An 18,269-nucleotide genomic window follows, 5' to 3' on the forward strand; every position below is an offset into this window, starting at 1 on the left:
CTGTTCTGCAGAGCGGCCCAGATGTTTTCCCACCAGTCCCCAGTTCCTCCCTGTCCCCAGCCCGCCTCCGCGGGTCTCTGTCCCCAGTTCCTCCCTGTTCCCCAGCCCGCCTCCGCGGGCCTCAGTCCCCTCTGTCCCTAGTTCTCCCCTTTCTAGTTCCACCTAGTTCCTGGTCCCAAGTTCTCCCCTTCTAGTTCCACCTAGTTTCCTGTCCCTAGTTCTCCTAGTCCCCAGTTCTCCTGTTCCCTAGCTCTCCTTGTCCCGACTTCTCCTAGTCTCTAGTTCCTCTGTTCCTTTAACCTTCCCCTAGTGTTCCTTTAACCTTCCCCTAGCGTTCCTTTAATGTTTCCCCTAGCGTTCATTAACCTTCCCTTAGTGTTCCCTTTTCCTGCCCGCCTCTTAAAGGCACCTAGTTTTTCCCCTCTTGTTATATTCCTGTATTTGTGTTCTCCCTTAAAGGGACAGTGCCCTTTTTCCCTGTCTCTCAATAAATATCTGTTTCTTGGCAAACCATCATACCTGTCTTGTGTTGTGCGATTGGGGTCGGTTACAAACCATAACACAAAGAAAGCAATTAAAATAGTCTTTGAATCTAAATATACTTTCTTTGTGTTGATTTTACATTAATTCCATGATTTTACTCAAGTAAATATCTGTTACAATGCTATTTTCAGATTTGTACAGATTATGAAAGTACAGAATGGAAGCTTTCAAATGATGTGTCATACATTGAAATCTGAAAATATATGCTTATTTGAATCTTGTTAAACCTCAAGTTATTAAAGCAGAAAATAGACCAATAGCTCTTAAATCCACTTGCAGGACATAATTATGACATGCATAAAAATAATTATATGAATTTGCAATAACTGCAACCTTTTTACAACAGGCCACTCCTGTTGTCACGCCTCTTTTAATCTATTGGCATTAACACACATGCGCGCGCACACACGCACGCACACACACACACACACACACACACACACGCGCGCGCGCACACGCACACGCACACGCACACGCACACGCGCACGCACACGCACACACACACGCACACGCACACAACATCCATGCCCAATTTCAGCCTCCTGGGGCAAAGTCTGTGGCCACAAGAGGGTGGGGATATTTTTGTGGACCAACCGACCAACCAACCAACAAAGTGACATATAGAGCTGCTAGTTGCAGCTAAAAATACAATTACCTAATCTCTTGAGGTTAAGGTTAGGTGTGATATCTCCAGTAAGTTTAAGGTTATGGTTACGGTTTAGAGTTAGGTTTATAAACTGTAAGGTTATGGTTATGCTTAAGGTTAGAGTTAGGTTTATGAACAGTATGTTTAAGGCTAGGGTTAAGGTAAGAGTTAGGTTTATAAACAGTAATGTTAAGCAGGCCTGGACTGGCCATCTGGCATACATTTTATTTTACCTATTTTTTTTTTTTTTTTTTTTACATTTGGTCAACGACCGGCCCACTACTAGGCTGGGACAGCGGCCCATTGGTACTGACTGACACTGGGCTGGCCCAATCACATATCTTACTAAGCCCCCCCCCCCCCCCCCCGTGCAGGTACATGACTGAGAGCGGGCTGGTACATGACTGAGATGGTGGTACATGATTGAGAGGGGGCTGTGGTACATGACTGAGATAGGGCTGTGGTACATGACTGAGAGGGGGCTGGTACATGACTGAGATGGTGGTACATGATTGAGAGGGGGCTGTGGTACATGACTGAGATAGGGCTGTGGTACATGACTGAGAGGGGGCTGGTACATGACTGAGAGGGGGCTGTGGTACATGACTGAGAGGGGGCTGAGCCTGGTACATGACTGAGAGGGGGCTGGTACATGACTGAGAGGGGGCTGGTATACAGGACTGAGAGGGGGGCTGGTATACATGACTGAGAGGTGGCTGGCTGGTACATGACTGAGAGGGGGCTGGCTGGTACATGACTGAGAGGGGGCTGGTACATGATTGAGAGGGGGCTGGTACCATGTAATGGTACTGACTAACACTGGGCTGGCCCAATCACATCTCTTACTAAGCACCCCCCGCCAGTTGTGTGGTACGTGACTGAGAGGGGGGCTGGTACATGACTGAGATGGGGCTGTGGTACATGACTGAGCGGGGGCTGTGGTACATGACTGAGAGGGGGCTGTGGTACATGACTGAGAAGGGGCTGTGGTACATGACTGAGAGGGGGCTGTGGTACATCACTGAGAGGGGGCTGTGGTACATGACTGAGAGAGGGCTGGTACATGACTGAGAGGGGGGCTAGTACATGACTGAGAGGGGGCTGGTATACATGCCTGAGAGGGGGCTGGTATACATGCCTGAGAGGGGGCTGGTATACATGCCTGAGAGGGGGCTGGTACATGACTGAGAGGGGGCTGGTATACAGGACTGAGAGGGGGCTGGTACATGACTGAGAGGGGGCTGGTACATGACTGAGAGGGGACTGGTATACAGGACTGAGAGGGGGCTGGTATACATGACTGAGAGGGGGCTGGCTGGTACATGACTGAGAGGGGGCTGGTACATGACTGAGAGGGGGCTGGTACCATGTATTATGCATCATTGTAGGTCAAACCATTAAAAAGTTAATTTCCACAGCAGCCATTTTGGATTTTGGTCTCTCACAAATTCCCCCCGCCTTTTAAAAAAAAATGCACCCTGGCTAAATTTGTTTATTAACCCTCCTAGATGACAAATCCATTGAGAAACGAAGTGCCACAGATTACCCAACTACTAGGTCCATATCGTATCATCTAGGGATGTCCGATATTATCGGCCTACCAATATTATCGGCCGATATTGTCATAAAAATGTTATATCGGAAAATATCGGTATCGGTTTTCAAAAAAAATAATATTTTTTTTTAATTTCTTTTACATTTATTTAACCTTTATTTACCCAGGCAAGCAAGTATGAACAAATTATTATTTTATTTATTGTCAAAGTATGCATAATGTTGTGTTAATTCCACGACAAGAGATATGTAATGTTAATTACCTGAAATTATTCCGTTTTTTGCGGGGGAAACCCTGCATATATCGATATCGGTTTATATCGGTTGATATCGGTATCGGAAAATTAAGAGTTGAACAATATCGGTATATCGGTATCGGTAAAAAAGACAATATCGAGCATCCCTAGTATCATCATAATATTATTTAAAAAATCATTAGGATAAGGGTTCCCTTGATAAAGATGCATGAAAAGGCTGTATAATATACAACACATGTAGCTCAACTGCAAAAACTGCTTTTTTTATTTGATTAGATTTGTATTTGGACATTTAAAACACATCATAAAAACTAATTATCTTGACCAATTTGTATTCCTGAGGATATCACCTAAAAGCATTCATTAAAACACTTATTTCCAAGGTGGTCCTTGATGGAAGACATAAAAACACAGCACATAGCCTACTCAACTGCACATTTTTGCTCAACTGCTAAAATGTATGCCTACTTATGTATTAGCCTACAGGGAAAAACACATTCACAACAGGCAGCAAAGTTTATTTTCAGCCAAGTATGGTAATAAGGTAACTATTAGGATATATATGGTATGGATTACTTACTCTTATAACTTATTACTATCTGTGGTAGCTCTAGTCTCCACCTACACAAATAGTTTTTGTGCTGTCCATTGAGTATGCACCTTCACATGGTAGGCACATTAACTGTAGGTCAAACTCCCCAAACAAACAAGCACACCTTTGATTTAATTGCCATATAAATCACATACAAAGATCTAACTATTACTCCTCTCTGAACATGAATATAAAACAAGAAGGTGATCTATTAACTGTGTAAACCTTATGCAATATTCATCATTGATATTTGAATACTTGAAATCTGTATGAACTGAGTAGTTAGTATCAAATGAAATAAGATGGAACAGCTCCATTCATTGAATAAACAACTATTTGCTCATTACCAGTATGGTATTGTTTAAATTGTACAGCTTTTTGCACATCTTTGTCAGGGAATTCCAACAATTCTGGACCTGAATGTACCAGTTAATTGTAATCATCTCTCTCTCCTTATGTCTAGTCAAGCCAGGTTGTGGAGGAGAGAGACAGGGATGAACAAGCTATAGACTACTTTGCCCATCCTGAGCCTGCTATGATGCAGATGTTTTTACATCACCACCCAAAACAAGATTCAGCCAAGAGTGAGTGAGTACACTGGTCCACTTGCACTGGTCCACTTGACCATGGCACTTACTACCCAGCTTTGTAGTGGTTTTGGGGAATAGTACAGTAGGTACACATATTTAAGGGGACCGCAAGGATGGTGTACTGGTGGGTGGTGTCCGACCGATTATGGTGGGCCGGTCTGGGCCAAAAATGCCAGGGCCGATTTTTGGTCCCAGTCCAGCCCTGATGTTAAGGTTAGGGTTAACGTAATGGTTAGGTTTATAAACAGTATATTTAAGGTTAGGGTCACGTTTTTAAACAGTAAAGTTAAGGTTTAAGTTTATAAACAACAACCCACAAGACGAAATAGCATGAAAATATGGAGGCCTCACAATATTACCTCCAGAGGCTTGGTGTTTTCCTGGTTACAGTTAGGGTCAGATTAAGGTTAAGGTTAGGTAAGGAAAGGATTGGTTCAGTTTAGGTTAAGGAAATGGGTAGACAATGACATATTAGGCAAGTCATCTGAATAATGCATATTTAGAGCAAGCATCAAAATAATACGTCAGGATGCTCAATGACTCTATGTAACATCAACCCATCCATCTACACTCACTGCACACACATCCACATGGACACTTTAAACAAACACTCACCTTTAACACTTATTTAGATACATAGATTTTTGATCTATTTATTAAAGAGAATTGCACTTCATCCATACCTAATTTATGCATTTAGCATTAATTTTTTGTTTGCATTTTTGTACCTCATTGTCTGCATGTCTGTACATCATGCCTGCATTTTTACTTCATTGTAGGCCTACTTCAGGTTGTACTTTAGTTTGTATATTGTTTATTTGTATAGTGTTGGGACTTTATTCCTCTTTAATTTACCTTTTTTACTGTATGAAGCACATCATCAGGGGCTCATACAGAACATGTGACAAATAAAAGCAAACTTGAACTTGAACATCTAAATCTAATCTCTCCCAAAGACAGCAACTCAAAAACGTGTGAGGTCATCAAGTATGAAGTGTGGAGCTGCCCCATAGATGTTATAAACGTTTGTAACATTGAATCTTTGGTACATTTGCTTTGTCCTTGTGACATAAGTATTTGAAGTCTAAAGCCCTCTTCCAATGTGTCAGTCAATAAATTAAATAGCCTTTAAAGGAGTGCGACTGATACATAAAAGTTACAATAATAGATTAGATTAGATTAGATTAGATTAGATTCAAATGTATTGTCATTATACAGCACAAGTACAGTACAACTGAAATAAGTTTGGCATCCAACCAGACTGCAAAGTGCAACAGCAATATACAATGTACAGGTGATTACTGGGTACAAAATATACAAAGTAGTAATACTGAGTGTAGTGCTAATCAGATGTATGTACAGAGTTGTAGTGTGTGCTACTGTATATTATACATATACATGTGTATAATATGTACAGTGATGCAGGTGTAAAGACAGTATGGTAGCAGGCATACTGGCCAGCAGCGTAGGATATGTACATATATAGATATAGTATCTACAGATATGTATGTAGACTATGTGCAGGTAAATACATACATACAAATACATACAACATTCTGATTATCACACCAAATTGTTGTTTTAGTGTACCTTTATAAGAGTAAGGTTTGACACTACATTGAATGAGAACTCATATTACTGAGTAATGTTACATTTATGGCCATTTGTTGTTGACTATTGGGCTTTGCCATGTTATGATTATTTTGCAGCTTATTTATTTTATGCTAAATGCAGTACCTTTGATTTTCTGGACAATATTATTTATTATTTAATATTATTTAATAAACTACATTTGCATAAAGCAAGCATTATCTGTCCACTCCCTTGTTGATAAGAGTATTAAACACCATATCCCTTTAAGGTACATTTTGAACAGATGTCTCTTACCTTTGGAGTTGCTGTCCGTGTCTCCGTCGCATCGGCCACAGGCGCTGTCATCAAAACACAGAGACACACGAACCCCAGAGCCCAGCCTGAGTTCATGCACAGCATTGTTGTACAGTATGAGGAGCTTAAAATACTCTAAAGTATCCTAACTCTAAAGTAGTGGGTAAAGGAGGTCACAGAAACAAGACCTCAAACCTCTCACAGTTTATTTGGCTTTATCTCCCGGGAGAGTTCCCTCCTGCTTTATAAAACATGCAAGGTCTTCTTCTTAAAAAAACAAAAAGGTCTAGACATCGATGACGAGTCCTTGACAACCAAGCAGAAACACAGAAGATAAAGGACCGCACTGGACTCTATTTAAGTGAATGAAGAAGTCTTTATTTGTCATGCAGCAAACACACACATGTAAGATCGGCGACACACAGGAACACACACACACGCGCATTGGGTTGCAGATGAAATGCCTCTCTGCACTTGACCCATCCCGTCATCCTTTCCCCCCAAGTGCTCTTGTCCGTCTTCGTCAGGGATGTGACAGCGATCTGTCAAACTCCACACAGAAAGGCCCGGGAGATACCCCACCTGGGTACCTGGCAACCCGGGAGATACCCCACCTGGGTACCTGGCAACCCGGGAGATACCCCACCTGGGTACCTGGCAACCCGGGAGATACCCCACCTGGGTACCTGGCAACCCGGGAGATACCCCACCTGGGTACCTGGCAACCCGGGAGATACCCCACCTGGGTACCTGGCAACCCGGGAGATACCCCACCTGGGTACCTGGCAACCCGGGAGATACCCCACCTGGGTACCTGCGGCAACCCGGCAACCTGGTATGAGGTGACAGTGTTAACCACTATACCACCATGCTGTGAGGCGACAGTGTTAATTTTACACCAATCAATGGTTTTTATTCCCCCCTTCCAGGCTAATTGACTTGATTAATAATGGGAGGAGGTCTTTAGACTTCACATAATCATTATTTCACAAGAGAAAACATTCTATACCAAAGACAATATATATGATCATGTGTTTGCATATCTTTTCACTGTCCCTCAAAATCACCCCATGAGCCCCTGGGGCAGTCCAGAACCACAGGTTGAGAACCACCGCTCTATGGAAATTGCTGAATTTATTTAAAACACTTTACAATTTATGCCTCACATTCACCCATTCACTCACACATTTGCACGCACGATGGTGGAGGCATCCATGCAAGGTGCCAACCTGCTCATTGGCAGCAGTTAGGGGTTAAGTTACTTGCTGTGAAGTGTCTTCCCGACAGGACACTTCGGCACGCTGTCGGGAGAAGCTGGAATAGAATCGGGAACCAATCCGATTACCAGACGACCGCTCTGCCTCCTGAGCTACTGTCGCCCCATTGATGTGGTTATTTACTTCCACATCAGTAACCAAACCAGAGATGGTCTAAGGCAATGTGGTAAGTATAACACTAAAGATGGCAGCAACAACAACACTGCTTGCTACAAACAATCATATTTACATTGAGTAAAATAACTTACTTTATCTTGAGCTGAAATGTGAAAATGTGAAATGTTAAAGGTGTTTTACTGTAAATTAATCACAATCTGTCAAAAGGCTGGGAATCGCATAGTTAGTGGTTGCCATGGTAACTATTGACCCTGTGGCAGGTGGTGCATGCATAGAAGCTGTTTTTGTCTATCGGAAACTTTTCCTTTTTTACAAATTAACTGTTCAGTGTTGTCAGTAAAAGTGAGTGAGTGAGTGAGTGAGTGAGTGAGTGAGTGAGTGAGTGAGTGAGTGAGTGAGTGACATTTCCGGTTACAGAGGTGCTTCTAAAATCAATTCAAAGTACGAGCGATTCTTAGATATTGATGGCTCCCTATATTCCAAGACATAAATCAGGTCTTGTTAGTCACCGTTATCAAGATGGTGGCAGAATGGGACGACTTCTTTGTTAAACAGACTCTGACCAAACCATTATTATCTCAGAACCCTCACAGTACCCTGCTATCATGCCTGTTTACAAGTCACTGACATAACAAAGAGGTAAAAGAGACAGCTGCTCTGGTATGACATGCATCAGAGCACAACACGCTGAGTGCTTTCCACAAGTGTTCCCATGAAACCTTCTCCACGCGTACGATTGTCATATCACACTGACCTTCGACTTATCTGCAGAGTTGAGGAGAGGACGTTCGAGCAGCGCCTAGAAGCACTCAAGTCGACTGCAGTCTTCATGGGTGGACAAGTGTCAAATATTTTAACATTACAGAAAGAAAATACATGTGGATCCTTTACATTTTAAAGGATCTTGTGTATTTTCATACAAAGTGAGCAAAAGGAGGCTCAGAGGGCCAATGAATAAAATTTAAACAATGTGAGTGCCCTTTGTAGTATCAAGTTTGAAGTATGAACAGGAGGTTTCCACGTAATGCAGATGTGGTGGAGTAGCTGGTAGCCTGGGGCTGGCCTGGTGGTGGTAGCTGGTAGCCTGGGGCTGGCCTGGTGGTGGTAGCTGGTAGCCTGGGGTTGGCCTGGTGGTGGTAGCTGGTAGCCTGGGGCTGGCCTGGTGGTGGCTGGTGGTGGTGGCTGGTAGCCTGGGGCTGGTCTGGTGGTGGCTGGTAGCTGGTAGCCTGGGGCTGGCCTGGTGGTGGCTGGTAGCTGGTAGCCTGGGGCTGGCCTGGTGGTGGCTGGTAGCTGGTAGCCTGGGGCTGGCCTGGTGGTGGTAGCTGGTAGCTGGTAGCCTGGGGCTGGCCTGGTGGTGGTGGCTGGTAGCTGGTAGCCTGGGGCTGGCCTGGTGGTGGCTGTAGCCTGGGGCTGGCCTGGTGGTGGCTGTAGCCTGGGGCTGGCCTGGTGGTGGTAGCTGGTAGCCTGGGGCTGGCCTGGGGCTGGCCTGGTGGTGGCTGGTAGCTGGAAGCCTGGGGCTGGCCTGGTGGTGGCTGGTAGCTGGTAGCCTGGGGCTGGCCTGGTGGTGGCTGGTAGCTGGTAGCCTGGGGCTGGCCTGGTGGTGGTGGCTGGTAGCCTGGGGCTGGCCTGGTGGTGGCTGGTAGCTGGTAGCCTGGGGCTGGCCTGGTGGTGGTGGCTGGTAGCCTGGGGCTGGCCTGGTGGTGGCTAGTAGCTGGTAGCCTGGGGCTGGCCTGGTGGTGGCTAGTAGCCTGGGGCTGGCCTAGTGGTGGTGGCTGGTAGGGAATTCTACCTATGTTTTCATGACATTTCTGCTTTTTTTATAGTGTGTTTATTACAGTGTTTTCAATAAAGAGAGGACATATGTGGGAGAGATAGAGAGGAATCGACTTGATTAAAATTATCAGGAGCATGTGGTGCTTGTCTCAGTCCCATGAGCTTCAAGGACAACTAAAGCATACACTGATTAACTTGTGCTGCAGTGCTGTCTGGCAAACATTCATAACATCTAAGTGAAACCGTCACACCATACAGTAGTTTATGTATCACATTTAGTTATAGGGATAGTTCAGATTTCTTACTTACCATGATGCTGTTGATTGGTTGAGCTCTGTCTGTACAAGCTGACTGAGGCTCACTGAAATCGAGATTATGTAAGTCTGTGTGAGCCTCAGTCAGCAACACACTTTCTGATGCTATCGAGATTACAGGCATAATTAAAACAGGTCAAAACACAAAAACTAGTAAAGGGAAAAAAATCTGTTTAGATAGACATTGAAGAAATTGGACGAAAACACAGATGAAAAAAAAAACGGTTACATACTGAAGCAGGGAGATTTCGTGATCATGTTTCTAAATTGTCCATAGGATAGTGGAGTATTGCTAAGTGATTTGGAGGTTATTCCAAGGGGGATCAAAACAAAAGGCTGTACTTGGGGGACCTTAAAGGAACAGCCCCATTTTGGGGGACATTTGTTTATTTGCCATCTACCCTGGAGTTAGACAAGCAGATACATTCTCTGTGCATCTCATTTCCCAAAACGTTGGCGTGTTCCTTTAAATGGGCACTTTGCCGATTTTCAACCTTAATCCCATCCTTCTGGTTATGAGGAGGACATGTGATAATCTGACATGTAACTCACCAACATGTTCTGTGCCGAGAGCTCAGCCACATCGGCACCCCGAGACATTCGTAAGGGTGACGTCACAGAGAGGAGAGCAGACCTCTAGCGAACTGCAGACACAATTTCCTCAAACATTTCTTCAACTCGAGTTGAAATTAGCTGAGGAATCTGAAATGGAGTAGTTTTCAATCCATGATACTGGATAGTTAGCCACAGACTAATGTAAAGTCAATGGAGCCATGCTTAGTTTTGTACAAGCCTTATAGGTACAAACACTAGGACCCAAATTCAGAATTTACCCTTTAAGTTTGTATCTACAGTATTTACTTATTATTGAACCAAAGGTTAATTTCTGAATCTCTTTTAGATTAGCCTTAATATCTGGGGTTGTCTGGAACAACGAGTTCTAGAAGTACACACACACGCTTGGGAGTGCGTGCACACTGCACACACATGCATGCACACACTTTCATTAAAGGTGCTGTAAGTAGTATTTCTTATATAGTTAAAATAGCTCTACATTCTGACAGCTGATATAGAGTGTTTGGTCAGTTACATGGGTCTCCCAGTCCCTCCACTCTGCAGAAAATCTAAAATATTTGCTGGTATCCTGTTCCCACTTTATCCAATCAAAATGGAGAACCCTAGATATTTTTTACTTATTTCAAGAAATCTTGCCATGCCATTATTTGCTTACTGCAGTGGCAGATTATTGTACTTGTCTCAGGCACATTATTTGTTAAAAAGAAAAAACTGTACTTACTGTTTACTGCAGAGTGGAGGGACTGGGAGACACATGTGACCAGACACTCTATATCATATCAATCATCACTATATCAGTGATGGCTGTCAGAATGTGAGCTATTATTTTTACATGTAGACGACTTATTTTAAACAAAAGAAAGATACCACTTACTGGCCCGTGGTTCAAGAATAAATTGCATATTACTTTGTGTATGCAATCGTCAGGCATTATTATGAAAAACTAGCCCCATTCTTGCCCGATGGATAAGAGGTTAATGAAATAATTCAATTTTTAAGAAACATCACAACCAAAATGTCATGCCAACATCAGAGGTGCATTTATGTTTCTGAAGAGTTGCTCTATTGTACCTTGGTGTCTAAAAATGCATAATTTTTCCTCAGATACGGTATTATACCACAAAAGGGAGGTGTGACGTCACTTTAGTTTCCTGTGCGGTCCACCCGTATAGGGATTTATCATTGGCTATTGTAATAATTCTGCCTCATGAACATGCAAGCTTTCCATTTTTGCACAAAATGAGTTCCCTTCTATCACTAACATTATTGTTTAGGCATTTTTTGTTGAAATAAAGTTAGTTATAAGGTTTTGAATTTGTCGTTAAAAAAGAACGCTGGGGTGTGTTAGTTCCTCAGTGAACGAAAACATAAACATTGTTATTTTGCTACTTTTATGATTAATTGCGATTTTTTCATGTGTATATTGTGGATGAATACACACAGAAAGGTTCACCATTGCCAATGTTCATGCTTTATTCGTTTTAAACTAGACGATTTAGAAATGGGTCCATTGGAAATACATGAAATGCCATTTCAAGGAGGGTGGACCGCGTGGGAAACAGGGAGGTGTAGTGGTTAGTGGTTACGTCATTGCCGTTTTTCGTGTTCCACCCTCTGTCTTTCCCCATTGACCATTTCTAAATCGTCTCGTTTAAAACAAATAAAGCATTAACATTTGCGTGGTGTACCTTTCTGTGCTTATTCTTCCCCAATCTATAGCTCAACATGAAAATATTCGCAATCAATCGTATAAAGAAATCGCCAAATTTTATTTCAACCAAAAATGCTTAAACAATAATGTTAGTGATAGAAGGGAACTCATTTTGTGCAAAAATGGAAAGCGTTTCAATTTCCATGCGGCAGAATTGTTACAATAGCCGATAATCCATTTTCCCAATGATAAATCCGTATACGGGTGGAACAACCAGTGACGTCAGACTACACCTCCCTATGACGTAACCACTATACCTCCCTATAGCAAAACATTTCAGAAAACAAGTGACATGTATACGTAAAAAGGTTAGCATACATAGCTGTTCAAATGGTGGTGACAACCTAAGTGTTTTAAAAACCAAATAAATCCATGACATTTTATTTTAGAGACATTCATGGATGTATTTGAAAATGAAAATGAAATGTAAGTCGTCACCACCATTAGAAAAACATATGTAATCAATAAAACATTTTATATGATGTGTATAAGTGTAAATGTGCTTCAATCAGTCAGGTAGTATAACATGTACAGTATCAACTCAATGTATTCCACAGAGACGAATGTCATGGTCATTTATTTTTTATTTATTTATAATGTTGGAAATGTTATTTATAATGTTGGAAATACAAGGTTTTCACACAACGACACGAATACAACGAGGAAGTACCTACTGTTACTCAGCACTTCCACACCCTACATATGCTGTATTTACTAAAACCCATGTATGAACACTTAGCGTCATTGATCCGTTGTGTGTGTTCGTCTACATCTGTTCTTAATCATTTTCAGACGAGGGGTATCCGCTTGACAGGGCTGATGATGTGTCCCGTCTCCGATTTGTACCCGTTTTGATGGACAGAAAAGTTTTACTATAATAATACTAATTGTGATCTAGCCATTGGAAGTGAGTTGACCAATGTGATCTAGACTAGAGGATACCAGTGAGGGAGACCTCTAGTGTCTATTTCTGGGTACTGCACCTACAGCAGCCAGTCTGAATATTCTGACTGTGGTTTCACTTGTGCTGGCATACTGTAGGTAATTATATTCAGATATCACTCTGCACTATAGGGGAATAGTGGAAGAAAGAAAAAAATTACGAGTTAGTTTGATAATGTAATTCATAATTCATTAACTCTTCCATTCATCCATCCATTCATATATTTTATCATACATACTGTGCATAGGCCACACATCCATACAAATATAGAATAATAATAAAAGAGAACTAGGGACTGTATTATGTATGGCTGCCCCCATTAATGATGTTACTCAGTCCTACTAATATACCTCACAATGCAAAGCATTTAAAGACCTTTAAAAATGCCTTTTTCACCTTCCATTTCCATGGTCATATTGTGTACCTATAGTCAACAACATCTGTTGTCAGCATGTCCCATATATAGTGATAAAATGCCCACTTCACGGCCTCATTTCATGGCATCTTTAACCCTTTCACTACATAATGTTAAACCTTTACTACAGACGTTAACCGTCTGTACTGTGGTAGTGAAAGGGTTAACCTTCTGTAGTGTGGTAGTGAAAGGGTTAACCTTCTGTAGTGTGGTTGTGAAAGGGTTAACCATTTGTGCCGTGTGGCAGTGAAAGGGTTAATCTACTGTATTGTCACAGTGAAAGGGTTAAGCCTTTGGTATAGTGGTAGTGAAAGGGTTAACACATACCCTTTAGCTCTCTGTTAGCTAGCATTAGAACAAATATTTGCTACCAAAAGGAGCTAATGATTAGAGCTAAATGTTCCAAATGTTACAGCTAATGCTAGCTACTGTTAATCAAATACCACCTTTGATTATAACACTAATTAGCATTGGCAGTAACATTGATAGCTGACATAGCAGCTCTAATCAATGTTTGGTAGAACATGTTAGTGCCAATGCTTGCTAACAGCCAAAGAGGATGACAGATGCTTTGCATTGTGAGATGGACAGTTTTTAGGTAGTCTAGATTCAATCAGCCACATTAGCCAGGAAGGATGTTTATACAAGAAAAAAAGGCAGAGCTTGGGCTCTGTCAATTATAAACAAAAATAGTAAATTATTGATTGATTGAATAATTCATCCATCTTCCATGCCTGTGCACATTCATTTATCCACCCATTCATCTTCCTACCTCCACACCTTCATCCATCCCATGGAAACATCACGTATTCAGCACTAATTGCTTTTAGATGGTAGAATGAAGATCTGTGGTTATATGTTTGAATGAGTTTTTTATAGACTTTTTTAATGACTTGTATTTAGTATTATTTGTACTTTTACTGTAGCCTATGACTGTTTGTACTTATTAACCAGTCTTCTTGTTTACCACAAATGATTCAAGTGTGTGCATACTGTCCTCTTCATGAACATAAATATAAAACCTCATTATTATCCTAGTTATATTTAATCTATAACATAGCTGTGTTCAAATAGTGACAAAGGGAAAAAGAAAAAAGAAAAACATATATATATATAAAAAAAATAAAAAGTATTTATTAAACAAGAAATAAAACAAATACATTAGTATAAGTTTTGTACATAAAACTACGAAATATGTGTAACCTTTGCTAAATGATATACTGAATTATGTTTCTTTTTTGTATTTTATTGTTTTGTGTAAATAGTGTAATGTAATGTAAATAGTGTAATGTAATGTAAAAAGGGTAGGCAATTATAAGCCTCGGCTTCAGCGTACACCTTTTCGGTCATTTTAGTTTTTAGTTTTTTTGGAAGTGCTTTGTAAAAAAAAAAAGACAGAACTAAAATCATTAATTCATTCATTCATTCAATCATTCATTCAACTAAACAAACTACCTCTTCTTCTCTCTGTGTTGAACAGCCTTCTGGATCTCTCTCAGGATCACATCCTTATTGTTCTCCATGTTGGTCTTAGCGATCTGTAGCAGGGAGTCGATCTTCTCCGCAGTATAAGGCAGCTGGAAGGTTGAGTAGTCCTCTTTCTTCTGACTCACCTCTTCTGCATCTAAAGGGGAAACCCAGGGTCACATTATATAGTCAATTAATCCAAGACAGATTCCATGCACACTGCATGCTGGGATATCCAAGATGGCAGCAAGGGAATTGTCTCTGTCCAGTGTTTGTTCATATTTAGTTAGTTTTTTTGTGTTTTTATTAGCTTTTAAGATAGTTTGGACTTTTTTTTAGAACAAGTATTTTATCCTTCACCCTGCCATTCATTCAAGTAAGGATTTTTCATTGTGGATTGGTGGACCAACAGCCCTGCACACAGCTAGCTACCAGCAGCTACCCACCAGCCCTGCAGCAGCTAGCTACCAGCAGCTAGCCCCAGCCCTGCGTCATGGGCCTTCTCAGTGGATCTCCATTTGCCTTCTGGACGTTGCGGTTCATCATCCTGCTGCACACTCTGGCTCAATCTTCCGGGCCTACCAATGTGCACTCGGTCAAGCCTGCTATCAGATTCTGGTCCCATTCATCTCTTCTGAATTCATCCTCTTGGGTGATTGAACTGGAATATGCTTAACCCCCCTCCTGCTGTCATTCATCAATTTGATGCTTTAAACCTCACTTAACTCATAACTGAAGCCACTGACACAATCCTAGATCTCCCTCATCATCTACACTGATCGACACAGACAATCCTTCTAGCTACCATTCTGGGATCTTAGATAGATGGATGGATGGATGGATGGATGGATGGATGGATGGATGGATGGATGGATGGATGGATGGATGGATGGATGGATGGATGGATGGATGGATGGATGGATGGATGGATGGATGGATGGATGGATGGATGGATGGATGGATGGATGGATGGATGGATGGATGGATGGATGGATGGATGGATGGATGGATGGATGGATGGATGGATGGATGGATGGATGGATGGATGGAAAGAAACTTTATTGCCATTTCAACACTGTTGATTGGGATTTGTCTTGGTGCCACGTACAGTACAGACAATGTTAAAAACATACAATATAAAAACACAAGAATACAATATAAAAACACAAGAGTACAATATAAAAACACAAGAATACAATATAAAAACACAAGAGTACAATCCCCACAATAAAGAGTTTTACACAAACAATTAAAAAGAAAAAATGCTACAGTACCTAAAATAAATTAAATTGCTCAGTGTTCCAGTTTTAAAGTGCATATTGCCTTAAAGTGCATGTTGGCTGGTGCTAGCCCTTGTTGTGCAAAGTGCCTGTACATTTGTACTCGAGTTCAGGTAACGGACAGCCTCGGGATATGTGCTGTTTTTAAAACGGGATGTCCTGCACCTGAGACTTTGGAGTCTTCTGCCAGAGGGAAGGGGGTTAAAGAGGTCGTAAGCAGGGTGAGAAGGGTCCCTGATCACCTTTTCCCCTTTCCGCCGGATTTGTGTGGCATAAATGGAGGCCACAGAGGGGAGCTCACAGCCGATGATTTTTGACACTGTGCGTACAGTTCGTTCTAAATGTCCCCTATCATGGACGGTGGTGTTTCCGTATGTGGGATATTTGTGGATATCCTGATGAAGAATGTCTCAGTCAACCGAGGCTTGGATAATAACAAGGTTTATTAACCAAACAGATAGAAGCATAGAGAGAATGGCTGAGGCTCTCGCCCCAGGTGATCAGCTGAAATTACCCAGGTAAGAACCCTGGATTGTGGTCGGGAAGAGCCCTTTATAGTTCAACAAAGGGGGTGTGTGGTCCCATTTGATAGGTCAGATGGGGGGGAGGGGGTACAGGTTTGGGGACACAGGGGAGGGGGGTGATTATTCCACAGAGAGGGGGGGGGGGCACAGGTAAAGTGAACACAGGGGAGGGGGATATATTTACATGAGGATATATTATACCACAATACTCACTTTTCTTTCTTATAATGTGGGTGAGATTAATGTATAATATACCAGGATTGTTTGGAACAGGTAAAAGTGGGGATAATAGTTTAAAAATAGAATTATTTACATACATGATTAATAGAATTATTTACATACATGATTCATGACATGATCGACTGGACTGCGGTCTGTGTTATTTTGATATCAGAGATGTGGGACTAGATATCACCCTTTTCTTTTATTAATCGCTCAAAATACCTATATCAATGAGTGGTCCTCATCTCTGATATCAAACAACAATTAACATAATCATTAGAAGCTATCGCTGTGCAAATATCTTGGCATACCTTCAGTCGTTTATGTCGTGACTCTGGGGAGGCTAATGTGATCGTTGTGCATACAGGCATCGTAATAAACTGTGTCTGTGTGGTCAGATTGCACAGGGTGAAAAAACAAAATTGTGTGCATAATTAGGCTAATGTGTACAAAAACATTTTAACAACCGTCTATGAGAGAATAAAACAACTGATTCTTTCTTGTCTGACAATACAATTTTGTAACCTAAGTAATTCAAATGTGATGTAATGTGATCATGTGGTCACTTCTTCCTTCAGCAATACATTTTAGCTAATTATTACTAACCATTGTTAATGCTTTCTCATTGATTTCTTTTCATCACATCCCTAGTTCATCGTTTTGCAGATACATACAATTGTGTGAAAAGTTTCCTTCTTGTGAAGGTATTAATCTGAATGATGTTGCGTCGTTGTTGACAAGGTGTTCTCTGTCGGTCGTGTGGCAGGGCCAAACAGTAACACATAAAAATTAAATAAATACATACAATAGACATTACCTTAGTGGCTAATGTGTCAAAATAAAATTGAAAACCGTTAACCTAGTGGTTAATATAAAAGGTGATTATGATAATCGTTATGCATTGTTCTGTGGTGCATACTATCAATGTTGAACACAAGCTTGGTGTCTTGGAACAATCCAACTGGTTCTGCCCTGTTTAACAATACCATTTTGTAATGTGACTCTGTGATCATTTCTCATTGTCATTATAAAATTGGTTAATGCAATCTTACTGATTGTATTTCATCATATTCCTAGTCAGTAATTTTCCAGATACATATGAACTCTGTGAAACAGTTCTTGTTTGTGAATCTGACAGTTGCTGTGTCGTGTTGATCATCTGTTCTCGGTCTGTTGTGTGGCAGGGCCAAACAGTAACACAGTAAAAATTAAATACATACATAACAATGTGGACAATGTGTGTTCAGAAGTCTCTTGGTCTACAGGTCTCTGATGATGTCTCTTCTTGACGATGCAGTCGGGAACATTCACTGGTCGTCGTTCATTCAGAGGGGGCCTACAGGAGGTCGCCGTCCGCTCCCTGTGTACCTTGTCAAGGGTCACCGGTAGCAGTCAACTATAGTGGTCTTTTCCTGCAGCCTATGTTGTTCTCCATCACCACCACACATCCGCCACTGTGCTCACGCTTGGCTCCCATCAGGCCCAGAGACATGGTGGTCAGGGCGTTTTTGAATGTGGTGGTTGGTCCCCCCCGTTCCTCGTCATCGCGGTACTAGAGGGGCGAGGGGGCGGCCGTTTTTG

General features: G+C 41.7%; 1 protein-coding gene across 3 annotated transcripts in view; it reads right to left on the minus strand.

Moving 5' to 3' along the window:
* Positions 1-12,417: 12,417 nt before the first annotated feature.
* The window catches only part of LOC311241244 (cytosolic phospholipase A2 gamma-like), a 75,167-nt gene continuing 69,315 nt past the window's right edge, over positions 12,418-18,269 (minus strand). For all 3 annotated transcript variants that reach the window (XM_084330003.1, XM_084330004.1, XM_084330002.1), the window contains 2 exons: positions 14,651-14,819; positions 12,418-12,905 (listed from right to left, as the gene is read on the minus strand). In XM_084330003.1, coding sequence (XP_084186129.1) covers positions 12,896-12,905; positions 14,651-14,819 — 179 coding nt within the window. In that variant the 3' untranslated portion in view covers positions 12,418-12,895. The remainder of the gene's footprint in view (positions 12,906-14,650; positions 14,820-18,269) is intronic.

This window comes from Notolepis coatsorum (genome assembly GCF_963971535.1).
Source record: "Notolepis coatsorum genome assembly, chromosome: 14".
Taxonomy (NCBI): domain Eukaryota; kingdom Metazoa; phylum Chordata; class Actinopteri; order Aulopiformes; family Paralepididae; genus Notolepis; species Notolepis coatsorum.